Below are 25,783 nucleotides of genomic sequence, written 5' to 3'. Positions count from 1 at the left end.
AAGGAAAGCAATGGACCTGCGTTACAGTAGTTGCGGAATTTGCCTGTATATGCCAGTCACGATCCAAAGCACATTATGGGCCGTGATAGATGCTAGTGTGACACCACTCTGGGCCTGCTGGGCCTCCCCCTGCATACCTATGTGCATGCCGCATAATGTGACCATGCACGACGTCACAATTCGCGCTTCTCTCATGAAAGAATCAAAGGATTAACTTGATACCCCATGTCCAGCCCACCATCCCAGCGTACTGTGCACGAAGTGCGGACAAGAAAGTGGCTCTTCCCCTCAAAGGATAAGTGGGCTGCGCCCACGCCACGTTGGTGCAGTGTCTGAGGGCGACGGTTTGAAACTACCTCATCTCCCGGACATAGCCGGGGTCGCTGCTGGCCTGTAGTCCTGTACCAGCTCAATGGCATACTGCAAAACGCCAATCACTCAGCCAGCCCGAGACAACAATGCCGCGTCCAAGCCAAGGATTCACGCGCTGTTGCGGGTCACTCCATTATCCCAGTCACATGCTTCCACTCCGCACCCCCCCCCCTCATGCCGTACACCAAGAATCCACTCTCTTGCTGCTCACTGTTTACCACAAACACCCCAACCCTCCTACACGCGCATCAAACGTCCGTCCTTGGCCATGGATGCACACACCCCTCATCAGTTCATCAGTTCAGAGTTCATCAGTTCCAGCGCGCCGCAGCTCCAACCACCGCCCGCTGCGGCCGCCACCGCGCCCGCCGCCGACGCCAGCAGCCGACCCGTCCTTGCCTCGGCTGCTGCCGGACACGCCGCCGGCGCCGCCAGCCTCCTCATCGCCATCCATGTACACCAGCTGCGCCCCCGGTAACACGGCTGAGTCGCTGCGGCCGCCACCAGCCGACGTTTTCTCGGCTGCCGGGCCCGTAGCGCCTGCCGGGGGTCCGGAGCCGCTGCGACTTCCAGCAGCACTCCTGGCGGCTTCGGCCGACATCAGCGCCGGCGCGGGGCCTTGCGATAAAGAGCCCATGCGGGAGCGGCGCGACAGGTCATGCCCCGACCCGGCGCCGCCGTTCAGGCTCGCCCTCGCCCCACTTGACATCAGGCTCAAGCCTGACAGAGCCCCGCTGATGCTACCGCCGCCGCCATGCCTAATGCCCAGCGCACTTGCAACCACGGCTGCGGCTGTAGCCGCCGCCTCCTCGGGTCCCAGCAGCAGCCCGCCGCCGGATGCGTGGGCAGCTTCCGCGGCAGCAGATGGCAAAGCGCCCTCGCCACTACTCCGGCTCCCCCGCCACTGCTCGTGCTCGGCCGAGAGAGTGCGGGGCGACGTGGGCTCTCCAAGCGCACTGCCGCCTTCGCCTCCGTCCATGAACGCGCCCGGCAGTGGAACAACGTCAGCCGCAGGGGCAGCAAGTGTGCTGCTGCCGGTCCAGACAGTGGCTGTTGCACAGGCATTGGCGGCTGCTGCGGCATTGGCGGCCGCCGCGGCGCCTGTGACGGAGCCGTTCTTGAGGATGCCGTGGACAGGTACCTAGCCGCCGCCAGCAGGGGATTTGCAGAGGATGGAGAGAGTCGGGCGTCAGCATAGCGTCAGCAAGCCGCGCCCCTTCGCTTCACATCCGCGGCGAAAAAGGGCACAGCCACTGGGCCACAACCACACACACCCCACATGCAGCGGCCGCCCCAGGGAGCCTCACCTGCGACAGTGTGGACCCGCGCCGGCCGTTCGCCAGCTGCTGTGGTGTGCCCCTGCGGGCGGGGCTGTTGGCACCCAGCCCCGGGCCCAGAAGCCCAAGTCCACCACCCGCCAGGCTGGATGCAAAGATGCCGCTGCCTGACAAGCTGCCGCGCCGCTCGCCGCCTGCTGCTACCGGCAGCAGCAGGTCCGCCGCACTGCTGCTGCCCATCAGTACGCCACTGCCGCGCCGCGAGGCCGCCTGAAGCCGCGCATGCTGCTGGGCGCCCCACTTCAGCGGCTCTCCCTGCTGCAACTGGTTCTGCAAGGCGCCGCCGCTGCTGCTCCTTCTCCTTGCCGCCGGTTCGGCACCAACCCAATGGTCGATTGACACGCCGAGCACGCTGCTACTGCCGCCGCCACCACCTGCGCCGCCGCCGTCGCCCTGCTCCGCCGCCGCCGCCAGGTCTTCCAGCCGCTGCAGCCGGTCATCCGCCACCGCCACCTGCTGTGTCAGGTCCTCGGCCCGCACTGTACATACGGCGGTACATGGTACAGACAAGGCGGTATGATCGGCATGCGTTGAGCGGCATGGGAGAGCAAGCGCATGGTGAGATTACCATGGTGGAAATGGCAGGGGTGGGCGACGCCCAAACGTGTTTCCTTCCCTGTGCTTCCCCGAACATGCCACCCACAATTGATATCCGGATCACCTGTGAGGTTGAGCATGCTATCCCGCACGCTGGACAGCTTCCCATCCACCACCGCGCACAGCCGCGCCAGTGCCGCCTGCACCTCCCGCTGCACCAGCGCCGCTACCACCGGGACCTGCACGCAAGAAGAAAACAACCGGTGCGGGCTTTAGTTGTCGCCTAAATCTCGCGCTGAACCGGCCCGGGCTATGATCATACATCAAGCTGTAGTCAACCTACTGGGCCCATGCGCGCTTACCTTGCCGGGGTCCGCCCAGAAGTCTGAGAGCTGCGACTGCAGCGCCAACGCACGTGTGTTCGCCGCGGCCAGCTGCCGCCGCAGCGCCTCCACCTCCCGCTGCCGGCGCCGCTCCTGCTTGCGGCGCCCCTTCTGCCCAACCCCAACAGCGCCCGCAGAGGTGTCGGACGAAGATGAAGTGTCCGACCAGCCGCCGTCCTCGGCCGCTTCATCTCCCGACAGGCCGTCACCGATGCGGTAATCGGCTTCCTGGTCCTGTGCCGCCTGCTGCATTCCCACACTGCTGGTACGACCAGAGCGGTTGCCGCTTGGGTGTGAGTAGCCTGCCGAGCTGCGGTGCGTTATGCGGCTGCCGATGCTGCGGCGAGAAATCAGCCCCTGCTGCTGCGACGGCTGTGCGGGATAGAGGTGCGGTCGGTCCATGCGATGGTGGTGGGCGCCGCCGTGAGGCGACGGCAGCGCCGACGTGCGTTGCTGGAGCTGGGAGGCGTGTTGCTGCATCGACGAGGGTGTGGGAGACAGCAAGCCGCCCATATCAAATGCGTACCGTGCGGCGATTCCGGCGGCATCAACACGGCCGCGGCTGTGCCCGCTGGGTGAAGCAACGGGTGCGCCAGCTGGAGGAGGTGCGAGGGCTGAGAGCCCCGTCGCGGACAGGCGAAATTCGAGCGGCGGCGGCCGACTTGACGTGTAGTGCTTCAGCGGGGAAAGGGGAGAGGCGGGCTGCAGCGGGGCCGGCAGGGAGCCGGGCGGCACGTAGCCGCTGCCTGTGGTGCGGAGCAAAGCTGCAGGGGCAGGCTGGGCGCCACCATACGCCACAGCTGCATTGGCTGCGGCGGCGGCCGGTTGCAAATCGGTTGCAATTTCCAGGCCCTCAACGTAAAGCGACGGCAGCATAGAGTTAAGAGCGTCGCTGGAGTTAGCTGCTGTTGCGCCGCCACCGCCGCCGCCGGCAGTAGCATCCCGCGCCGCGCCGCGAGGCCCGGCGGCTAGTTGGGCCCTGCTGCTGCCATTGCCGTGCGCTCCCAAACCGACGGTGGTGGTTGCGGCGGCTGCCGCTGCTGCCTTGATGTGCTCCCATACCTCATCAATGGAAAACGAGGACCGCTGACCTACTGTTGCCCCGGTCCCCATCCCGCTGCCGGTCGCTCCGCCACCGACACGGGGCGACGCCTGCTGTTGCGGGCGTCCGCTACCTGTGCCCATTGGAGACAGTGGCCCGGCTGTCCGTCGCTGCTGCAAAGTCCGCCGTTGGTTACCAGCCCCGTTCCTGGCAGGCGCGTCCTGGCTTGCGCCGCCGCCGCTCCCACTCACCCTGCGGGCTTCGCCTCCAATCGCGTTGCCCTCTCCATCAGCCACCACGCTGTCCGGCTGCGGTACTGACGCAGTGGGCGACTGGATTGCAGCAAACGGCGATGGCATGTCTACTGCTAGCTCGTTTGCCAACGATTCCCAGCTTTTCAGCGCGCCGCCGCCTCCACTTTGCGGCGGCCGCTGAGGCGGTGGCGAAGGCGCTCTTGCTGCCCTGACCAGTAAGGCGGCTTCTTCAGCGCCCAGAGGCGCCGGGGGAACAGCTGCGGGCTTTCGATCCATCTCTAGCTCCTCAAACAAGGAGTCGATCCAGAGCGATGCACGCCGGGGCCGATGGCGAGACTGCTGCTGTCGCAAGCGTTGCTGATGTGCGACACCCGATGTCGGCGAAGCGAGCTGCGCCGCCCCTGCCCGCCCATTTGGGCTCGCCAGCGATGCCGCACTTCCACCAGCTGCTGCCGCCAGCACCTCGGCAATGCCCGGCGCCTGTGCCGTAGCCGCCGCAGGGGCAGCGGCGGAACGCATTGGCACGAACCCGTTACCCGAACCACCAGGGCTTCGCCCGCCCGGGCTGCGACCGCCGCCGCCACTGGCAGGGCCAACCGGCGAGAACGGCCCCAGGTCCGGCGGCGCGGGCGCAGGCGCTGCAAGGCCCCAGCTGCCACCAGCGCCGATCATCCCCAGCCCGCCCGAAAGCGCCATGGACAGAGCTGTCATGACGGATGGCTGCCGGAGCAGGTTGCGCGGCAACTGCAGCATATGTGCTGCTGTAGTCAGGTGCAAGTGCCCGGTATTGCTGGTGGTGCGGCTGCCGCCGCTGCTGTAGATCTGCGGCGCGGGCAGCTGCTGCACATGTGTGAGCGGCGGCGCCACAGCCGCTGGGCCGTAGCTGCTGGTGGTGCTGCCTCGCCGGCTGCGGCTCGACCTGTCCACTGGGCCGCTAACAGAGCCAAAGGCGGCGGCTGCTGTTGCCGCACTCATTGCTGCTGCCGCCGTCGCCGCCGCGTCACGCCCATCCTCAGGTTCGCTTCCATCCGCGCCGCCATCGGCTGCTGCTACAGCTGCCAGCGCTTGCCGCTGCGCCGCGGTGGACAGGACCGAGCCCACTGAGCGCTGCGCCAAGAGCCCTGCTAGCGGCTGCAGCATGCTGGGCTGCCGCCGCGCGAGGCCACTCCAGTTCGACGACGGTGCACGTGAGGCTAGATCAAGACCCAGCGACGTGCCTGTGGCGCTGGCTCTGCTGCCCATGCCGGACAGCTGGAGCTCGTCATCGTCCTCACTGCCGCCACCGTATCCGTCACCCGCAGAGTCTTTGCACTCGGCGGCTGCGGCTGTGGAACTTCGCCGGGAGGAATGGCGGGTGTGGCCGCCGTGCCCCGCGGTTGCGCTGCTGCCGGCAGCGGGATCAATCAGCTTGGTCTGGGAGGCGCGGCGGCGGATGCTGTTAAGGATGCGGGCACCCAGGGACGGCGACTGGGTTGCTGAGGGCTGCTCTTGCAGCGGCGAGGGCTGCTGTACGCTGCCGAGCAGCTGCGGCTCCGGTGAAGGGCCGCGGCTGGGGCGGCCCACAGCATCCCGCACCGCAGCATCAGCCGGCTGGGCGTCGCTCGGCTGCTGGAGCTCCGGTTCCGCTGTGTCCACGGCCGCAGCAGCAGCCGTAGAGCCGCCGCTGCTGGTTGCAGCCGCAGCGGCAGCTGAGCGCGGAGAGCGCTGCGCCACGCCAGCAGCAGCGGTTGCGGCAGCGGCCTTTGCAGCCTCCACCTGCTTCTTCCTCCCCAGGAACGACACTAGATACGTCTTTCCCGACGAAGCCTTGCCAGCGGTGCTACTGCTGCCTTTGCCGCTCCCCTCTGCAGCACTGCTGGGCTGTTCCCTCGCCTCCGCCACAGGGCCGCCTTTGCAGCCGCCCACTGCCCGATCGCTGCCACAGTCATTAGCATCGATGCCGCTCTTCCCAAACGCTGGGCTGACCCAGGCTGCTGCTGAAGGCGGCAGCGGCTGCATCACAGCCCGCGGGTAGCTGCGGTCGCCCGCGCCTTCCTCGCCGCCCTCGTCCGCCCAACCGGCCTGCACTGCACCCTCGCCACGTCGGCCGACCTGCTGCGCCTTAGCTGTCCTAGACAGCAGGGCCTGCCGCTGGCGTCGTCGGAGCACCGCACCGGAGCCGGGTCCAGCACTGCTGCTGCTGAAGTGGTCGCCCAGGCCTCCGCCGCCACCTCCGCCGCCCACGTCCGCATCCAGGCGCAGGTGTCCCTCCTCGTCCGCATAGCCACCCAGCACCGCCAGCGCGAAGGCCCACAGGTTGCCTGCCAGCTCGTGGTCTTCAACCCGGCTGCGAGACCGGTCCTTGACCAGGGCAGCGCTCTCCGGGAAGTCCTTCATCGCCTCCTGTCAAGGGCAAGGGTAATGGGCGTGAGCGGTTAATAGTCTGAGCCCCAAGTGTCGGTTGTCATTTGGAAGGCAGGGCCAGCGGTCATGTCACACGTACGTGCGTACGTGGCGACCAAACCACACACAGACCCACACACACGGGCGGGCACGGGCGCGGACACTCACCTGCAGCTCCCAGCGGCTCAACATCAGGACGTCACAGGGCCGAAGTGAAACCGCCCGGTGTGGCCGGGGGTAGTGCGCAGCCATCAGCCCGAGCTCTCCAAAATGCTCGCCGTCTGTGAGCATCGCCGCCAAAACCCCATCCGGACCTACAAGCCCCACCGCGCCTTTCCAGATGATGTACATGTCGTGTCCCACGCTTCCGAGCTCGTAGATGACGTCCCCGTGCATGAAAAGTGACAGCCGCAGCTTTTGCGCCAGGCGCCAGATGAAGGGCCGCTCGCAGTAGGCGAAGAGCTGCACACGTGACAGCACGGGGCCGAAGAGCTCTGCCATGGCGCTGCCGTACAGCCCCACTGGCAGCTCCTGGAGATAGGCCACGCCCTCGGAGCCTGCACGGGTGAAGCAGCAAACACATGCGTGAGACAGTCATTGTCAGATCCCTGCCGTACACACGCTTGTCCCCACCCGGCACGTACCCTGCCCGGCCTGCATCCCGCCCGACCTTCAACCTCCTACCCACTGAGGAGCCGCGCTCAAGCCGGGCAACCCGCTCACATACAGGCACTGTTGCTTACCGGGGTGGTGGAAGGTGGCGAGGTGGTCGAAGAACTCGCCCACCCGCTCGCGCACGCCGTGATCCACTCCGCTGTAGCGCAGCGCGTCGTTCACCTGCGCCGCCCGCTGCTTGTGCCTGGAGGCTGTGGCAAACATGTTTGCGACCAGGAGCGTCATGCTCCCCACCTGTTTCATGAGGCAGGAAACAGCAGGCGCCAGGCGTGGTGCGCGGTGACAGGCATGCAGCACGTGGCTTCAACATACATTCACGCGACTCACATGCCCGCGGCCAACAGCTTGTGGCTTCCTAGCCCCGTTTCTGCTTAGCTGCACAGTGCCCCACGGCAGTGGCTTCACGCACCACAATGGCGTAGAAGAGCGTCCCCAGGAAGAGCAGGGCGGTGACCAGCACACGCTCGATGTTGTTGTAGGCCTGAGGCTTGTCGCCCAGGAGCAGCAGCAAGGACTGGTAAAAGCCTGGTGCACGCGGCGTGGCGGGAAGGCAAAGCGGTCTTAGGGCGGTGAGGAGCATGGAGCAGAAGACACAGCTAGCTCGGCATGTATGCACGTGCGCTCGCGGCGCTGCCCCTTGCTGTACTACGGGTGCGTCTGGGGTGTAGCTGGTAACAGCCTGCCCAACTACATATTATTGAAACCTACCCAGCAGGTAGTGCATGCCATCTGAGCAATCCTTGCACTCGTTGGAGAACATCCACGGCTCGCCTGCGTTGGCGTGGAGGTCGCAATCATTGCAAAGCAAGTGCCGGCAGGCTCCGCACGCGCAACGTGATTGCTGACATGCCCGGCGGTCACGCTGCTGTGTGCGTCCCGGTGGGCGCCGATGCTCCTCCCGAATTACCTGGGATGGCGTCGCTGAGCAGGTGCCACAGGCAGCAGGACCAGTGCTGTGCGAATCATGAAATGAAGTGGGGTAAGGGCCTAAGGGGGTAAGGGAGCGACATCTTGGAGCGGCGTGTCGTAACCAGTATGTAAGATTGCTACTTACTCCTCCCCGGCCCCAGCCCCGGCCCCAGCCCCGGCCCCCGCCCTGGCCCCAGCAGTTGGCCCTGAACCGAATCCCCGCCCTAGCTCACCGCAATGAACAACATGAACACCACCAGGCGCATCAGGGCCAGCGGGTTCATCAGTCGCCCGCTGCTGCGGATCAACCTGGTGAGGGTCGGCAGGCAGGGTCGCACGCAGCAGTAAACGGTAGCTAACGGTGATAGACCTCATTGCAAGCTGGGCATGCGGCCTACCAGTCTCATCATATAACCCAGACTCACCTGGTGTACTTCATGAGGTACACCAGCTTGAGCAGCACCAGCAGTATGACGTACTGGTTGGCGGGGCTGGACGTGACCATGCGGCCGTACGGCAGGCACGCGATCACGTCAACCGCCAGGCGCCCGCTGCGCGCATAGTGCGCCATCACCCGCCGGCTGTCCCGCACCACATCACCCTGCGCCGTGATGACGGACGTCCTGCAAGAGCAGCATGTATGGTTGTGACGCGCAATCCATCCTGGCTTCAGGTACAGTTCGGTGCGTGTGGCATTCCGCGGCACTGGCACTGCAAGCAGCTAGCGGCAAGCAACAATGAAGATGGCTGCTCATAAATCACACGAATGCAGAGCATGTGCATCGCTCACGCCCAGGGCGCACCCACCTGTGCCAGCTAACCAAGTCAGCTAGCCAGCCAGCTAGCTCGCCCAGTGCAAGGGTTCTGCCGTAACCCACCTGCTTGTGACCAGTATGTCCGTGGCCAGGATCGCCATCACCACCCAGCTCAGGCCATGGATTACGGCGTTGCCCCGCACCTGCAGAATGAAAGAGGATCCTTTGTGACGGTCATGGGGCAATATGTCTTGGAGCGGAGCAGAAGCACGCACGCACTGCGCCGAAATCCCGCCCTGTAGCCGGGTAATCCCGGCCCCGGGTTACCACGCACACACTGGCGTGCAGGGCAGACTCACTTGGCTGAAGGCTGCCTCCATGGGCACACAAGTTGCGATGTAGACCACCGTCACCAGCATTACAGCGTCCCACCTGTGTGCACACGATGGAAACCCCAGGGCGCGTGCGTCGGTCCCGTGCGCGCACAATGATCACCCAGCCATAGAAACGACCCCAGAGACGCCGCAGACCCGAATGCTGCTTAACATCAAGGCACGCTGCGCATGTACGACACTCACGCGACGCGCCCTCGTGATGCCGGGTGCATGACGGGCAGGGCCCAGTCCAGGAAGAGCAGGGGGTTCAGGCCCCGCGCCTTGTGTGCAGCCCATCGCCACAGCTGCCGCCAGCGCCAGCGCTGCGCCACGCCCTCCAGCCGAATGGAGCGGCTGCCGCCTGGCCCTGCACCAGGACCGCCAGCCGCCACCCCGCTGGCCTGTCGGCTTGGGCCCAGCTCAGGCTGGTCGCGGCGCGCACTGGCAGGCCGGAGCGGGCTGCTGTCTTCGACGTCCAACTCCATAAATGGCCCTGCCGCCAGAGCTCCTTGGCGTGCCATATGGCTATGACATGTTTCCCGTCGAAGGCGTCAACCACTGAGCCAAAGCCAGGACCTCATGACCTGCGCCTAGCAACGCAGCGCGGCGCGGGAGGACCACGGGCGCAGCGTGAACTTGCGCGAGGACTTCTTTTGGCAACCTGGGAAACCTTGTGCTGCCGACGCCAGTTGGCACGTTACCCTACAAAGCTGAATGCAAGGCTGCGCGGTATGGCCACAGACGGCGCCAAGTCTGCCCAATGTTGCTGCTCTCCAACGGGCTGCTTTGCTGCGGTGAGATGGTCCAGATTATGCATCCTATATGCGTCTCCATTATGATGCCCAATTGCGGTTAACCGCCCAGTGCACGTGTAGAAAAATAAAGGGACGCCCGCGTGAATGTTGGTTTGCTACTCGGCTTGTCCGAAAGAATTTGAAGCCAAGGCAAATACGAATTCTCACCGTATATATGCGCAGGTCATTTACCAGCGCGCTGCACGGGCTTGGCTGGCTTCGGCTTCATTGACACAGGCGCGGCACCATAGTATTGTGGCGCGTTGACGTCTATTACTTGATCTTGCTGGTAGTTGGAAGGTGGCGCCAAGTTGCCCAGCCAAATCAAGTGGGAGCGCTTTGGTTGAGGCACCCGTTGGGCTTGTGCCTTCACTAGTATTAAACGACAGTAGTCAGGAAAATTAATATGTAAGTTACCACATCAAACCGCACCAAGTAGCACTCAGGCCAAAGAGTGCGACCGCCCATGCGACCGCCCTGCTTTGGCTATGGCACGCTTGCGCCACGTTGCTTGATTGGTGCATCTGTGTGCTCAAAAATGGATCAGCAGGGAAGATAACACCGGGACACAAGTCACGACACAGCGTCGGTTTCCAGCTCGCACCCAGGGGGTTTAGAATGCTCACAGTCGTACCCTATGCTCAAAACTATGGAAATTTAGCGTAGCGCTACGCATGTGTACTTTGAGTTTTGTCAGGGGTGGTCTGGTGAGGAAGTTCTGGGCTGCCACAGTTGTGTCGGTCGGGGTCCCAGTGAGGGTCCGCTAGGTTTCGGGAGCCCATCCTGGCGTGTTATGGGAAGCGCCCCACAAGCAAGACTAGGAGCCACATGTAGCACCACGTGGATCACAGTATGTACGTTATGCCGTGATAGCACAAATAAAGCGGTGGGGGTGCAGACCCTGGTGCAAACTTGTGTGTTCTGTCGTGGACATTTGCACTGCCCCCACATTCGACACGTCCGCACTAACATAGCGGGGCTCTCAAGCCCTGGTGCGCATGCATTCACGCCCAACAAGGCTGCCGATGCACACTGTCCAAATGGCAGAGAGTTGAACGGGGAGTGGGCGGGGTCGAGGGGATTTCCGTGGAGGCAATCCCGCCGTGCGACCGTCCGACCAACGAAGTCTCAAAACCGAATATCAATGGCACAGCGTCATAGCGCTCGTCAAGAGGAGTCGATAGGCACCACTTTGGTAATATACTAAGGGGTTTTCACCCCTGAACAACAAGGTTTTGTCCCAGGTGGGGGCGGTCGTCATGTTGTGCGTTGGTGCTGCCGCCAAAAGACCTAAACGAGATGAGGGGTGTTACGCGGCGGTGGGGCTTTGGCGGGCTTCGGCTTGGCTCATGTGCGTAACACTATGAAGGTCGGCAGCCAACCAGGGGGCGGGTGTTGTTTCTCTGGGTCGCAGATGGCCCTTCGCGGCGTGGGTACGGCGTGCCCCCGCTTGTCGGGCTGTCCCTTCAATTGTAATCCGCATCCATAAGGGGGTTCCCGGGGATTTCAGGGCCTGGGTCTGGCACTTTGTTTTCTACCCCCCCTGTTTTCGACAATTCTTTCATGTTTATGTTTAGCTGTCGTGCTGGTGGGGGGCGATGAGATAGGGTCAAGGGCAGGTTGGTGTAGTCCTGTACTGAGTGTACTCCCCGTAGTGTGCAGCGTATTCCCAGAGCCCCACATCCAACGTGCAACGTCAAGGCATGAGCGCGTGGCTGCCTGGCTGGTATAACACCGGAGTGAATGAGTTACTGTACCGCAATATCGTTGAATTGCTGGCAGGCTGGTAGTTTGCTGGCGCGCATTCCTCATGCTCAGTTTAGCCATCGTGCTGGCGCTGTCATCATACGCACACCCCTGTCAGTGCTTGGGGTACGGGCGTCAGCTGCACCCTATGGGACCTCGCCAACCTGCCTTAAACCTGTCCCATCACACACGCACACCCCTGTCAGTAATCAACGTACGGAAGACATTACCTCCTGTTGCGGTTTATCCGTTCGGGCTAAGGATGCCCGAAAGGCTAAACCGCAACAAAACGTGTACTCCGTGGGGTGGAGCGGGGCGTTGCCGCGTGCTGCTTCGGCGGCGGCGGCTGCGGCGGAGCCCTACCCGGCGAGCTCGGACTCTGACGACGACAGCCCACCGGCGGCGGCGGCGGGTGTTGCTGTACCGCCGGCCGGTCTGCCGCGTCAGGCAGCAGCTGTGCAGCCGGGCGTAGTAGGAGCGCAGGAGCCGGGGGAGGCGCCGCAGCAGGGCATGCCGCAGCAGCAAGGCCCAGACGGCTCAGAAATGCCACAAGCAGCGGCACAGCAGGTGGCGCAGCCGCTATCTAATACCAGCACTGTTAATACTGATATTAATGACTCAGCGCAGCAGACCACCTCAGTGCAGCCAGCGGGCGAGGCCGCGGCGGCGGGTGACGGAGCTGACGCTGAGGGGCAAGCGGAAGCAGCCGAGGCAGCGGCAGCCGCCGCTGCGGATGCGCTGGATCAAGGCGGCGGCGACGGCAGCATCCAGGCGGGCAGCGCGCCGCCGGAGCAGCGGCGCTCTGGTCGCGACCGGCAGGCGCCGGAGCGCCTCACATACAATCGGCTTGGCACTTGCAGCGTGGTGACGAAGGCGCAGCTCATCGCGGTGGCTAGCAAGCTGCCGGATGTGGACCCTAGCTGGCCTGGCGGAGACGAGCCCACGTATGAGCAGGTGCGCGGCCGCAAGGACTTCACTTGGTGGATGGAGGCGATGGCCGCGGAGATGGACCAGCTGGCGGCGCTAAGCGTGTATACGCTGGAGGTGCCGCCGCCGGAACAGAAGGTGCTGGGCGTGCGCTGGGTGTTCAAGATCAAGCGCGACAGTGCCGGGCGGGCGGTGACGTACAAGGCGCGGCTAGTTGTGAAGGGCTACCAGCAGGTGGAGGGACGCGACGTCTTCGAAACCTGGGCGCCAACGGGCAGGCTGGCGTCCGCAAGGATGCTGCTGGCCATCGCGGCGGCGTTCGATCTGGAGCTGCTGCAGCTAGACGTGACCACGGCCTTCCTGTACGGCGAGCTGGAGGAGGGCGGGCCGGTGATCTACGTTGATCAGCCGCCGGGCTTCCAGCTGGGTGGGCCTGGCGTCAAGCTCCGCCTGCGCAAGGCGTTGTACGGGCTGCGGCAGGCGCCGCGGGCCTGGTACGCCAAGCTCAAGGAGGCGCTGGGGCAGTGCGGATTCGTGGAGTCGGACGCAGATCCAGGGTTGTTCGTCAGGCGTGCACCCGCCGGCGACATCTACGTCATCGTGCACGTGGACGACATGCTGGTCGCCGGCAGGTCCAAGCTGCAGCTGGCGTCGTTCAAGGTCGCGTTCGGCAAGCGCTTCGCCATCAAGGACCTGGGCGAGGCGCGCTACTACCTCGGCATGGACATAGTGCGCGACAGAGCCGCCCGCACCATCAAGCTGTCGCAGCGGCAGTACACCGCCGACGTGCTGGAGCAGTTCGGCATGGACCTGTCGGCGCCGGTGTCCACGCCCATGCTGGAGGGCGAGAAGCTGCTGCGGGCGTCCAACACCACGGTGGAGCAGCGCCTGCTGACCAACGCGCTGGCGGCGGTGTACCGCTCGCTGGTGGGCTCTCTGATGTACCTGGCCAATTGCACGCGGCCGGACATCGCGCTGGCTGTGGGCTGCCTGGCGCGGCACATGGCGACGCCGACGGAGGCGCACCTGCAGGCGGCAAAGCGCGTGCTGCGCTACCTCAAGGGCACGGCGACGCTGGGGCTGGTGTACAGCGGGGAAGGGCTGGTGCTGTCGGGCGACGCCCGCTACGGCGAGTTCGTGCTGGGCTACGCCGACGCCGACTACGCCGGCTGCCTGGACACGCGCCGCTCGACCACCGCTTACGTTGTTCAGGCTAACGGCACGGCAACGGCCTGGCAGTCCAAGCTGCAACCGACGGTGGCGGCGTCCACCACTGAGGCGGAGTACATGGCGGCGGCCAGTGCAGCGCGGGAGATGTTGTGGCAGCGCAAGCTGATGTCGGACTTCGGCGTGCTCGGCGACAGGGCCACCATCCTGCTGGGTGACAACCAGGGGGCGCAGGCGCTGATCCGCAACCCCCTACACTCGCAGCAGTCCAAGCACATTGACGTGCTGTACCACTTCGTGCGGGAGCGCGTGGCGCTGGGCGAGCTGGAGGTGCGGTACGTGCCGACCGCTGAGATGGTGGCGGACATCCTGACCAAGCCGCTGGGGCCGGCCAAGTTCCTGGAGTTGCGCGACAAGCTGGGCCTCAAGTGAAGGGGCAACGGAAGGACGGGGAGTCATGCAGGCATGTGTAGATGAGGGGCAACAGGCGACGTGGGGGTTGAGTAGGGTAGAAGAGAAGCAAGGGGAAGCGGGGGAGCTTTCGACACCCGCAGTGTCAGCGCTTTCCGCTTGCTAGGGGCATAACATGCTTGGTCGCATATCGCATGGTTATGTGTAAGGTTACGGACGGGAGGTATGATTGCGTGCGTGCAGACGTGTGCGTAGCGTAATAGGACAAGGTGACTTCAAGTAAGAGGGCGCTATGCGTGCGTGGGCAGGAGCGCCATGACTAAGTGCAATTGTGTGTTATGTGCCGGCGTTAGGTGATCACTTGTTCTGGTGCGCGGAGACGCGACCAAGTTACGCTTCATGAGTGTACACATGAGGGCGTTGCAGGCTTGGAGGTGACGCGAGCTAGCGTACCTGGGGATTCCACAGCATGAGTCTGGTGGACGAGTACGGCAGGGCTTGGAACTTATGACTATGACAGGAGGCAGCTCTCTAAGCTGGTGCAGAGCTGGCATTCATCTTCGATTGTTGCGAGACGGTAGTGTTGCCGTAACGGGGGCCAACTGGTGAGTAGCTGGTTGGGTGAGATTGGCTGTTTGCGTTATCGTTGGCGGTTTTGCCCGTGGTTGTGGTTTGCTTTGTTGATAGGCGCTTCAGTGGCTAGTCAGCTGTTGGTGCTAGAACGCTGCTGTCGCAAGGATAGGCTGTGTTAGGTGCAGCCCGCGGGGGAGTGTTGCGAAGGGGCCGTGGACTTAGAGGGTTTCGGTCTGCCCCTAACCCCATGCGTGTCGAGTGCGATGAGGGCTAAGCCGCTATAGGGCCGAGAGCAGGCCCACCTTAGCTAAGTCACATAGAGACGATCATTGCGAGAGGATACAGGACCGAAGCTACCGTGTCTGTATGCCTGAGCGACTGCGTCCCGTGATCCCACGTCCCAAGTGCCCACTACTGTGCGTATCAGCTATCACACAGCAGTCTATACTACGCCTATTAGCTGCACTAATGACCTAAACGCAACACCTCCCGGCGCTGTTACGCAACGGGCTCGACGTGCGCCTCTGGAAGCCGTATCGAAGGCCACATCGCACACAAGAACTGCAGCAGGCCCGATGGCCATCACGGTACGCGACGCTGCAGCATATGCACTGTTGCAACTGGAATGCCCAAGCCGGCGCAGTACGGTAACCCAGATACGCTCTATGCGTGAGCCTCACCAGCCCAAAGAAGGACCCGCACAATACCAGTCCCCAATCAGGCCAACCCTTCATGTGTAAACGCTCTCATGCCACGACGCGGGCGATGCGTGTAGTCCTGACCAACTCGTACAGCTCGATTGACCCTGTCCACCGTGCCTGTCCCGCCATTGTGCAGGCCAGCCCTGCGCTAGCCGCATTAACAGACCAGCGCTTCTGAGTTACTTATCAGCAGCTCATGAAACAACCTGCAACGCCATTCCCGCACAGTTCCTGACCTGCTTGCAACGATGGTCCTGATAACATGACGCTTGCACCCCGCCTTTGACCCTGCCTATGGTACCTCTAATCCAACACGTGATGCCCGCCAGCGCTATGGATGCGATACTCAGTACCACGCCGCACAACAAACGGAATGGCCTTACTAGCAACAGCACCCACACACGTCAGCAGGTCCAAACAGTGATGGCCTCTTTAGAAAACGTGTCAATGTGCCAGCATTACAGCCCTTATCGCACAGAGTGCCGTGTTCCTCCAAGCTCTGCCGCGCCCAACTCTGGTCTGCTACCTCAACTCTTTACGAAGCCTTCTTTGCTGCTGCCTTCGGCTTCGCTGGTACCGCATCCTTGCCGGCCGCGGCAGAAGGTGTCACCGCCGGGGCCTTGGCCACCGATCGCTCCAGCCACGACAGCTGCCCGTCCGCCGTCCGAGGCAGCGGGAAGTACAGGGCCGGCTCCAGCGGCGTCCGCCCTTGCAGCATGGCGCGCTTGACCTCCGCTCGCCGCTTCACCAGCTCCGCCTCCACTTGCCGCAGGCGCAGGGCGCTGTCTGCATCCGCGGCAGCCCCCGGGGTAGCCGGCGAAGACGCGGCTGCAAGCGCCTCGGGCAGCGGCTCCACGCTGACGACACGCCGCTCGCCGCGAGGCCCGGGCTGGGTGTCGACCCGCACCTTGCCCACACCCGTCGCGAAGATCGTGTGGTCGCGACCGATGCCCACGTTCGCCCCCGGATGGAATTTTGTACCACGCTGCCGCAGGATGATCATGCCGGGAAACGCGAGCTCGCCAGCCGTGAGCTTCATTCCCAAGTTCTTCGGTAGGGACCCAACACTCTGCTTAGCCGAGCCTCCGGCTTTCTTCGTGGCACTACGGTTGTGCTGGAGCTGCGCTGCATTCTCGATGACTAGACCTGAGCCCACGGAAGCCCGATGATGCATCACGAGTCCCGCATCACCGAAGAGAGCAGAAGCGCCGAGGAGCGCATCAGAGCAATGACGGCTACTTAGAAGCATGGAGCGTGCAGCGGATGCGCCATAGAGCATGGAGAGACCGAGCGATGGCCCCAACATAGGTACAGGTTCTGCTATCGAATGTTTTGCTATCGAATGCCCACGTGTTAAGGATAAGCCAGCGTGCGCAGTTGGAGTTGCCAAGTTGGATACAGAATGAGAAACACTGGATTCAGTCTGCAGGGTTTCTCATTCTGTATTCACAGGCTGGGCTCTATCATCCTCATACACACAGTCCGATACGAGCTTGTGGAAATAGCTGAAATGATATGTGAGAGAGAGCAGGCCGCAGTGACAGCCGTTCGCAGTTGACCCTTGACTTGCGAAATTAGCGGCTATACAACATGGTACAAGTAGCACGTAACTGTATTAGTGTCTTAGACGACATCAAGAGGGCTGGCAATGACGCCACGGCTTTTGCAGCGGAAGTGGCGAGCATGGCGACCCAGCTGCGCGAGCTGCGGCCCCTTCTTGTGGAGCTAAGCTTGCCAAGGCGGCTCGTGACAGATGGGGATCACGAGTCCGCTCTGCAAGCGATTGATTTGGCTCTCCAAAAGTTCCTTAAGGGTGCTGAGAGGTGCAGCAGTGCCGGCCCGCTAGGTAGGACTGCCGAGCGTGCACCTGGGGTTACCTTGCAATACACCGCGCTAACCCGTTACACGCCCCAAACACAGAAACTCTACTCACCGCGGGGCCACTGCACCTCGGAATGGTTGACGCTTGCCTGTGCGTGGGCAAGGCGCTCATCCCACTGCAGCGCCCGGAGCTGCCGACAGTGATTGTGGCGCAGGCCAAGCTACTCGCTACCGAGCTCGAAAAGACAACACCGTCCTTTGCATCCCTCCGACGGCTAGCTACAGCGCTCTCTGAGCTGCAGGAGGAGGTGGGTGGGTTCGCGACACAGCTGTCCTGTGTCCCTCCGTGCCGGCGGGCCCCGAGCGGCTCGCAGCCTGAGTCCCAGCCGTCCCCAGCCGTTCCCCGGAACAGGCCCTTATCCTAGTTCGCTACCCGCCACAACATTGGTCTCAACAGCGCGCACCCATGATGCCTTCCTAACCTTCTTCCTGTCGCCCCGCAGGCGGAGCGCGCGCGGCTGGGCGCTGGCGACAACGGTGCCTTCACCGCGCTGGTGACGCGGCTGACTGTGCGCTGCCCGCGCCCCCAGCTGGCCGCCGACGCAGCCTTCCTGACGGAACAGCTGCAGCAGGCCGCGGCGGCGGAGCGCAGCGTGGAGGCACATTTCTTCCGGCTCGCCAGCACCGTGGTTCAGGCGCTGCTGCCGCCCGCGGCTGCCACGGCGTCGCCTGCTGCGCGCGGGGCCGCGGACCGCGCGGCGGCCAGCAAGCGTAGCGGCACCCCGCGCCGCTCGTCAGCGGCGGCGGCAGGCGAGCGTGCGGAGAAGGCGTTAGCGGCCGGTGCGGCGTCGTCCTCTCGCCGGCGGCGGCTGCAGCTGAATGCTGATGAGGGCGGCCAGGCGGAGCCGTGCGCCACCGAAGCAGCTGCAAGCGCCTGTGGTGACGTCGGGGCAATGGTGGACAGGCTCTGCAGCAACTCGGCGTCGCACCTGGAGCGCGTGGCGGCGCTGGAGGCTCTGAGTGACGCGGTGAACGGCCCGCAGCACAAAGAGGCTGCTGAGGTAATGCACTGCTAGGCGGTTCATCTAGCGGCCCCGTGCTGGACAGTAATGTGCGGCGCGGGCCAGGGATGTAGGGGACGGTACGTGCAGGTCCCGCGCGCCCCCTCATGAGGTTGTACACCCTTTTGCCCCCGTCCCTGCCCAACAACAGGCGCTGGAGCGAGCGGGCATGGGGCAGCTCCTGCGCCTGGTGGTGAGCAGCAATCGCGCCGTCCGCGCCTCCACGCTGCGGCTGCTGGGCGAGCTGCTGCGGGCCGACCCGGACGGCCGTGCCCAGCAGCAGCTGGTGGCGGCGCGCGGGCTGAGTGTGCTGGTGCACCTGGTGGTCACCAGCTTGGAGGAGGGCGGCCTGCAGCGCAGCGCCGTGGCAGCAGCTCTGGGCGGGGGCGAGGCGGGCGCAGGCGCGGGAAGCGTGGATGCGCAGCATGTGGCGGTGGTGGCTGCGGCCTCGCCAGCAGGCAAGGGCATGGGCGCAGGCACGCCGAAGAAGGGGCATGGGGCAGTGGAGGCGGCATCACCGCGGCCGGAGCCGGCGTCACCGGGCCCCGCGGCAGCTCCTGGACCCGTGGTGCCCGAAAGGGACGAGTCGGGCGTGTCGGAAGAGGAGCTGTGTGTGCTGGCAATAGCCCTGCTGCGACATTTGCTGTGCGGCCCACACATGGTAAGCACGCGGCCCAGCCGCATCTGTTGCGCAGCGTCAAGAGGACGTCTGCTTAGTATTGAGTTGCTGGACGTGCGTCGCCAAATGGATTGCAGGCGGAGCTGATGTCTGCAGGGGCCGTGAAGGCTCTGTGCCGCTGCGCCGCACTGCCGGGCGGCGGTCGTGTCGCGAGTGCTGCCGTGATGGCTTTGGCCGACGCCGCTCAGGACGGCGCCGCTGCAGTTCAGGTAGGCCAGATCAAGCCAGAGCACGTGCCAGCATGGCCACGAGCAGCCTGTCCGCAATGCAGCAGCGAACGTGAAGTAAGTTCTGTCTGCGAACGCGAAGCAATCCTGTATGCTTGCACGCAGATGCTGCACGAGCGGCTGCTGGTCACGCTTGCGGACCTTGCGCTGTCGCCCCGCGTGTCCGAGGCTGGGCTCGCCTTCGCGTGCTTCGCTTCGCTGATGCAGCACCCGGGCAGGCTGGCAGCCGGGGGAGCAACGGTCGTGTGCAGCAACGGCAGTAGCAGCGCCGCCAGTAGCACGAGCGTTGACGGTACTGCCGGGGGGACTGGCAGCAGCCCGCAGCAGCTCTGCGTGGAGATGGGCCGGGCGTGTGACGCGGCCAGTACGACAGTCCTGTTGGACCTGGTGGCGGGCGACGTGGGCGGCAGCAGCGACACCGGCGACTGGCGTGAGTTGGGGATGCGATCGCGGGTCAGGATCGTGGACATGGTTGCGTAGGGATCACACAGCCACGGCTTGGCATCCTGTTTGCAAACTGCAGGGTCCCTTGTGCCGGCGGCGATATATCTTCTGCCCGCGTGCCTGCACTCGCCCGACAACCGCGCCGCGGCGCTGCGTCAGGGCGGCGCGCTGCGCCGGCTGCTACGACCGCTGGCCGCCGGCGATGCGGGTGCAGCTGCAGTCCTGCGACGCCTTGGGAGCAGCCTAGACCAGACCAAGCCGGCGGTTGTGCGGCTGCTTGCGCAGGTACGCGTGCCCTCAACCTCCGAAGTTGTGACTTGAATCCTGTTGCATGTATATCCCATGTGTACAAGTCCTTGCTGGCCTCTTAAAGTCGAATTTCTAGGTGTACCCTGCATCGGACTTTGTCCACAGGCGCTGGTGGAGAGCTCGCCTGCCGGTGCTCGCAGCGGCGCCGGTGCGCAGCAGAGCGCGCATCTGGCGCTGGCGCTGGCGGATGTGTTGCGGCCGGTGGGCAGCCGCGATCGCGCCGCGCTGCGCTGGGCGGGCGAGGCGTGCAGCGAGGCGGAGGGCTGCGGCGCGGTGCGGGCGGCCATGGACCTCACCACCAGCACGGACGTGTCGTGCAGGACTGCGGGTAGGTGCCACCCCTTGCTGTTATGACTGGGCCCAGCCGGCTGACGCCGTCGCAGCTCTGAGCCCGACCCGCGATCGCTGCTGCAGTAGCCATCCATTGCAGCTTTTTCCTATCGGTTGTGCACCGTGGGTTTCATGTGTCACCTTGATGGCGATGTGCAGGTGTGGCGGTCCTGCATGCTCTGACAGTGTACGGCAGCACCAGCACGCGGGCTGCCCTGGGCGCTGCGGGCGGCGTGCCGGCGCTGGTAGATGCTGTGAAGCTGGAGGCCAAGCCACTACCAGAGCCGGCGCTAGCCCCACCCATCTGCTCGCCGCACACGGTACGGCGCACACATAGCTTCATCCTCCCCAGCACACATCAACTTGCACGTTACGTAGAACCACTGGCAGTGGCGCAAGCTTGTTTGTTGTGTGGTGTGCCGGCTGGCTTGCAGGTCGGCCACGCGGCGTCAGAGGCGCTAGCAGCGCTGGCTGGCAGCGACAAGATGCGGCGCGACATCTGCGTGCAGCTGTGCGCCTTTGCCGGCTCCAGCTCGCTGGGCTTGGCGGCGGCGGCTTGTGGCGCGCTGCTGCTGCTGTTGGCGGAGGTGCCGGCGGCGGGGCCCATCCTGGCGGAAATGGGCGTCATGGAACCGCTCGTGGAGCAGCTGTCACGCAGCCCCGATGCCAGTGCCAAAGGAGGCCGCGACCCTTACCGCATGTCCGTGGCGCTGCAAGGCGGTGCCGTCCGCGGCGCAGGCGGCGGCGCTGGCTCTAGCACTGTCAGCAGCAACAGCAACAGCAGCCAGGGCGCCGGCGGGGAGGATGTGTTGGAGCTGGTGCAGCAGCGTGCCGTGCGGCTGCTGTGGGCGCTGTGCCGTGGCGGCGGCAGTGCGGTGGACGCCGCGGTGGCCGCGCGGGCGGCTCTGCCGCTGCTGAAGCGCGTGGGCCCGGCGCTGGATGTCGCGCTGCGCGTGGAGGCCGCCGCGGCGCTGGGGACGCTGGTGCGCAAGAGTGCGAGCGCGCGCGACGAGGTGGTTGCCAACGGCGGTCTGGCACTGCTGCTGGACCTGGCGCGGGGCGCGCCCACGACTGTGCCGCTGTGGGAGGACGGCTGTGCCGCGCTGGCGGCGCTGGTGGCGATGCATGCGCCCACACGGACGGAGGCGATGCGCGTGCTGCGGCAGATGCTGGTGCGCGGCCCCACGCGGTCGGAGGTGGCGGCTGCGGCGGTGGTGGTGGCGCGCATGGCCACGGGGCCGGCGGGGCGTGAGGCAGCGCTGGCGGAGGACGTGGTGGAGCCACTTGTGCGGCTGCTGGGCCTGGGTGAGTGGGTGAGGGGCTTGGGCTTGTGTGAGTGCGGGTAATGGTTTGCAAGCTGCGCCGCATGGGTAAAGCATAGACTTTGGCAAGCATAGCAAGGACATCAGCACGCGATACTGTTCGCCGTGCGCCGTTCAGTAAGGGGCATGCGCATATGCAGGCGACGACCGCACCAAGGCTGCGGCCGCAGACGCCATCTACCACCTGGCCGTGGCGGGCACCGTGCAGCTGCCGCCTTGCACCGCGCTGCCCAACGGCGGCCCCATTAAACCGCGCGTGGCGCTCATCCGGGCTGGCGCCGTGCCGGCGCTGCTGGCGCTGCTGGATGCGCCTAGCGAGCCGGCGGCCGCTGCTCCCGCATCACCTGGCCCTGCAGCGGCTGCGGCGGGCGCGGAGGCCGGCGGGATGCTGCCGGTTGCGGTGTTGCTGCCGGTGGTGGAGGCGCTTGAGTGCCTCGCGGGCAGCGATGAGGGCGTGCAGGCCATCAAGTGAGTCGTCACACAAGTCGGGGGTGCAGCCTTACAGGGCTCCTACAAACTCTACTCACATTATAGGGTTCGGTGACAGCAAACTGCGGCAGCGCCCCCACTTGCCCATGCGCTGCGCTTTTCTGCTACCATACCGCATTCATAAGGTGTGTTGCCTTCTGTGAACAAAGATCTCATGCTTTGGCTGCTGTGCAGGGCTGTGGGCGGCGTGCAGGTGCTCAAGGACACGGTGGCTCGCGGCAAGAGGCGCCTGGTGCCGCCCGAGGTCGCCAAGGCCGCGTCAGACGCCCTGCTGCAGTGCATGTGAGGGGTGTGACACACGACTGCTGCGGGCTGCTGGCAGAACCTCATTCGCTGCTAGGCAGGCGGTCTCATGCGCATGACACCAATCTTCTGAGCCTTGCGGACGCTCTTTTTCTTAAATGCTAGGCAGGCCCTCGCCCACGGCCCAAGGTGTGACAAACCTGGCGCTGTACTCTGTAACAATGCATATGCAGGCCAGTCCGTCACAGGGGTGGTCTGTCAGTATTGTACCGCTGGCATGAAGCATGGGATCTGCTGCCTGGTGTGCCGCCGGGTGTCATGCGTTGATCCTTAGGGTTGGAGAAGACCGCCCATCTAAAGGAGCCTGGAATGGCGCAATACTGAGCACGATCCGCATTGCCGTGGTCCATTACCAGTACCGCCTGATGAACCATTGACTTGGATATTCTTTCGACAAGATTCCAGGGAAAAGAATGGGCTGCGCCCGAGCCACGGTTCCCGTCCAAGGCCGCAAGCGTCTACCTCATCAGCCTTATCTCCCGGACATCGATTTGTGCAGGCACCGCCCACTCCAGCCGCGTCCCGCTGTCAAGCACAAGCGCAGCAGAAAGCAAAGCAAACAGCCAAAACTCGGAGCGTCGGAGTCATCACAATGCCAAACAGCGGCAGCCACTCGATTGACGAGGTACCCCACCCCGTGCCATGCTGTGCTCGCCAGCAAAGGCTGCTACAGGCCGGGCATCAACCTGTCGCTTCTTGGGCGGCGACGTGCTATCCTCCTCCACGTGGCCTTGCCTGCTCCATCTATTTATCACTTTATCTGCTACTCACATGCACGCCGCCACTGCTTTGGCCCGGGGCCGCTCGTTTGTATACATGTAAAGCAAGCCCCATTATTAGATGCCCATAGTCTTCGACCAAGTACGGTACCCAGTGGCCACAGTTCAGCACCTACGCCTAATGCAAACCGAAGCGTGTGCAGTGTGTCCCAAGCCCCGTGCGTCCGCCCACCAGCAGCGTTGCCAACTACGCCATGGCTCCTTCTATGCACGGTATTGGGTTGATTCCAACCTGGCAATGCGCCAATGCCCCAACCTAGCCCGTTTAATTTATCGTCATCTACATCAATCCTCATGCTTCAAACAAACACAGCATAACCCGCTTTAAACCCATCACGCTCATTTCCCACTCGCACTCGCTGCCGCCTCGTTCCGCCGCTTTATCCGCTCCACCACCTCCACCGGCAGCGCCCACGTGGGGTCGATGGCGGCCAGGTTGGGGTAGCCCATGAGCGAGAGGCCGGCGATGCCGAAGAAGGTGTGGTAGACGTCGGCCATGTCGTCTGGCCGGTCGCTAATGCCGCCGTCCTCCTCATCTTGGCAGTCCAGGATGAAGGTCGTCAGCGCGGAGCGGTCGATCCAGTGCAGGCGGCCCAGAATGCTGAGGCAGGACAGGCACCACCAGGAGTAGCACACCTGTTTGGTGGAATGGTGGGGGAAGATGGGCGTGTTTGAGGTTGCGGCTTTGAGAGGAGGTGCGTGGGCTTCACCGCAGCTCACAACCGCAGACATGTGTCTGAATTAAGAGCGTTGGCAGCTGCTGCCGGTTATGACAGAGCTTTGCGTGCGTGGCGCCACGACTCACGTCCTGCAACTTCTCCGGTCTGCCGTTCAGGCCGCCCGACTTGGTCTGCCGTTCGCACAACCTGTGTGTACGGACAACACATGCGCATGCGCACAATGCTCGGCTGTCACAGCAAGGCCACTTGGCAAAAAGCAATTGCTGCTGAAAGCTCACGGCCCGTACCCAATCCAGACTCGGCACCCCGTTCACACATTATCTACCCGAAGCCTCCTTCCAGCGAATCACACGGTGTCAGAGAACGCTGCATTTTGGACAGTGCGACTTAGTGACGCGGACATCAATCACGGTGCCCGTCCCTTGTGTCTTACCACCAGCAGAACAGGTCTCGGTCCACCAGGTGCAGCGCGTTGGCCAGCGACAGCGCGCCAATGCACGTAAACACCTGGCCCGCATGCGACTCGTTGCCTGTGCAGTGACGGCGGGCGGGACCGGGCGGCGGGCGATGCATGGAAGGCATTGGAGGCGGCTGAGTTGAGGGATCTCGGGCACCAGCTGACCCGCTAGGGCTACACAGCTGACCAACAGGCGCTGCTTGCCGCCAGCTAAGGGTCCTGCAGCGGCCCCGCCCTCCACAGCCCGCACCTGGCGTGCAGCCGAACCCGCCATCGAAGTTCTTGCACTTGGCGATGAAGTCCAGCGCGGAGGGCACGTTGATGGCGGCGGTGCGGCCCAGAATGGACAGGCACAGCAGCGCGCAGTACGTGAACCTGTTGGCGAGTTGGAGCAGGTGGTGGTTTGTGTCCAGGCTGGAGTAGAGGGAGCACGGTAGCTAGTCTGCTCTGAGTCGGGCAGTATGGGCACGTCCGGAGAAACCGCAGGGGCAGCAGTACGGTAGTCGACACAACGATTGTATGCAGATAGGGTAGAGACTGAAGGAGCTTTGGCATCACCCATCTGCGTACCGTCTAAAGGGTGACATTAACGCATGCTGCTCTGTTGCCCGGCTGCTCACCTGGTGTCGATTTCGCCCCAGGCATCGCCTGCGAAGGAGCCGTCCGGTCGCTGCAGGCCGGCCACGTCTGCGCGTTGTCGCCCGAAACAAGGGGACACGGTCACGTTGCCGCGAGTGGTGCACACGGATACCTGCCGACATCCGCTCAGCGCGGGTTATTTATGGAGAGCATGGCGCCGCCTCCTTTTCGCAAGACCCGCACGTTCCCCAACCCCGAACCCGGGGCTACGCACATGCCGCAACCTTGTCCGCGTCCACGTCATCCAGCCTGTCATACAGCGCCAGGATCTGTACTGCGCTGAGCGTGTACAACAGGTGCGGGTCGTTGCGCTCGCTGCCGCCGAAGCCGCCGTTCGTGTGCTGACAGCGCATCACCCATCCCAGGATGGCGTCGCGGTCCATATCTCCTAGCCGGCCCATGAGGTACATGGCAGACAGGCCCCAGTACATGCCACTCATCCAAAAGTGCTCCGTGGCCACGAACTCGAGCTTGTCGGGGGTCTGCAGAGCAGCCACCAACCAACAGGTGCCATTTGTTGGCACGTCCCAGTTCTAGCACACCCGACCAGACACGGCAAGGCAGCCAGCACACCCCTTGACATCCCCAGGCACAACTGTGACTTTTGATGTTTGCCTCAGCTTGTTACGCGAACGAAGCTTACATCCCAGAGCCGGGAAAAAGACTTGATGTAGGTTGCATGTTTGTCGACGAGAAGCGTGCTACGTGGTCCCGCCTCAGCGGGACCAGTGCCAGCGGCTTTCATTTTCTCCTTGCACACGATTAAGATCGTTGCCGTAAGGGCACGTTGCGTTGGCTTCACCTTCGTCACCGTCACCCTGAATGGTCTGTGCTTTAGGCACTAAGCCCTCCCTAGCGTCTCATGTAATTAATACCTGGTGATATATTTTGATAAACGCGGTGA

General features: G+C 64.0%; 4 protein-coding genes across 4 annotated transcripts; 1 reads left to right on the top strand and 3 right to left on the bottom strand.

The window, feature by feature from the left end:
• Window positions 1-9: 9 nt before the first annotated feature.
• On the bottom strand, window positions 10-10,331 carry CHLRE_01g053700v5 (uncharacterized protein). Its single transcript, XM_043059011.1, has 14 exons — window positions 9,225-10,331; window positions 9,006-9,078; window positions 8,770-8,849; window positions 8,317-8,514; window positions 8,125-8,200; window positions 7,890-7,935; window positions 7,691-7,753; window positions 7,392-7,507; window positions 7,051-7,216; window positions 6,476-6,864; window positions 2,609-6,307; window positions 2,371-2,485; window positions 1,680-2,188; window positions 10-1,513 (listed from the first exon to the last, which is right to left on the bottom strand). Exons 1-14 carry the CDS (start codon window positions 9,539-9,541, stop codon window positions 674-676), a joined length of 6,687 nt encoding a protein of 2,228 aa, XP_042928925.1. The 5' UTR covers window positions 9,542-10,331; the 3' UTR covers window positions 10-673.
• Window positions 10,332-14,909: 4,578 nt separating this feature from the next.
• On the bottom strand, window positions 14,910-16,686 carry CHLRE_01g053600v5 (uncharacterized protein). The gene has a single exon (XM_043059010.1). The coding sequence runs from the start codon at window positions 16,376-16,378 to the stop codon at window positions 15,875-15,877; it is 504 nt and encodes a 167-aa protein (XP_042928924.1). The 5' UTR covers window positions 16,379-16,686; the 3' UTR covers window positions 14,910-15,874.
• A 95-nt stretch (window positions 16,687-16,781) lies between these two features.
• Window positions 16,782-22,657, top strand: CHLRE_01g053550v5 (uncharacterized protein). The gene is made up of 12 exons (XM_043059009.1): window positions 16,782-17,185; window positions 17,260-17,468; window positions 17,664-18,221; window positions 18,373-18,882; window positions 18,978-19,109; window positions 19,233-19,557; window positions 19,651-19,856; window positions 19,986-20,208; window positions 20,370-20,530; window positions 20,645-21,515; window positions 21,673-22,000; window positions 22,196-22,657. The coding sequence occupies exons 1-12, from the start codon at window positions 17,023-17,025 to the stop codon at window positions 22,305-22,307; spliced, it is 3,798 nt and encodes a 1,265-aa protein (XP_042928923.1). The 5' UTR covers window positions 16,782-17,022; the 3' UTR covers window positions 22,308-22,657.
• Window positions 22,658-22,661: 4 nt separating this feature from the next.
• CHLRE_01g053500v5 (uncharacterized protein) lies at window positions 22,662-25,744 on the bottom strand. The gene is made up of 7 exons (XM_001689748.2): window positions 25,523-25,744; window positions 25,094-25,361; window positions 24,861-24,927; window positions 24,491-24,615; window positions 24,217-24,313; window positions 23,909-23,969; window positions 22,662-23,739 (listed from the first exon to the last, which is right to left on the bottom strand). The coding sequence occupies exons 1-7, from the start codon at window positions 25,622-25,624 to the stop codon at window positions 23,443-23,445; spliced, it is 1,017 nt and encodes a 338-aa protein (XP_001689800.1). The 5' UTR covers window positions 25,625-25,744; the 3' UTR covers window positions 22,662-23,442.
• Between the last annotated feature and the right edge of the window lie 39 nt (window positions 25,745-25,783).

This window comes from Chlamydomonas reinhardtii, chromosome 1 (genome assembly GCF_000002595.2).
Source record: "Chlamydomonas reinhardtii strain CC-503 cw92 mt+ chromosome 1, whole genome shotgun sequence".
NCBI classification, from domain to species: Eukaryota; Viridiplantae; Chlorophyta; class Chlorophyceae; order Chlamydomonadales; family Chlamydomonadaceae; genus Chlamydomonas; species Chlamydomonas reinhardtii.
This window is presented reverse-complemented; position numbering and strand designations above follow the sequence as displayed.

Excerpts from the sequence above, each read along its gene's own strand:
- CHLRE_01g053700v5 (XM_043059011.1), bottom strand. The coding sequence starts at position 9,541 with ATGGCACGCCAAGGAGCTCTGGCGGCAGGGCCATTTATGGAGTTGGAC. Across the intron at positions 7,936-8,124 it reads TGTTCATGTTGTTCATTGCG|CACTGGTCCTGCTGCCTGTG; the intron begins GTGAGCTAGGGC and ends TGATTCGCACAG. Across the intron at positions 2,486-2,608 it reads TCTGGGCGGACCCCGGCAAG|GTCCCGGTGGTAGCGGCGCT; the intron begins GTAAGCGCGCAT and ends TCTTGCGTGCAG.
- CHLRE_01g053600v5 (XM_043059010.1), bottom strand. The coding sequence starts at position 16,378 with ATGAAGCTCACGGCTGGCGAGCTCGCGTTTCCCGGCATGATCATCCTG.
- CHLRE_01g053550v5 (XM_043059009.1), top strand. The coding sequence starts at position 17,023 with ATGGCGACCCAGCTGCGCGAGCTGCGGCCCCTTCTTGTGGAGCTAAGC. Across the intron at positions 17,186-17,259 it reads CAGCAGTGCCGGCCCGCTAG|AAACTCTACTCACCGCGGGG; the intron begins GTAGGACTGCCG and ends CCCCAAACACAG. Across the intron at positions 19,857-19,985 it reads TTGTGCGGCTGCTTGCGCAG|GCGCTGGTGGAGAGCTCGCC; the intron begins GTACGCGTGCCC and ends CTTTGTCCACAG.
- CHLRE_01g053500v5 (XM_001689748.2), bottom strand. The coding sequence starts at position 25,624 with ATGAAAGCCGCTGGCACTGGTCCCGCTGAGGCGGGACCACGTAGCACG. Across the intron at positions 25,362-25,522 it reads CTTTTTCCCGGCTCTGGGAT|ACCCCCGACAAGCTCGAGTT; the intron begins GTAAGCTTCGTT and ends GCTGCTCTGCAG. Across the intron at positions 24,928-25,093 it reads CGCGGACAAGGTTGCGGCAT|ACGTGGCCGGCCTGCAGCGA; the intron begins GTGCGTAGCCCC and ends GACAACGCGCAG.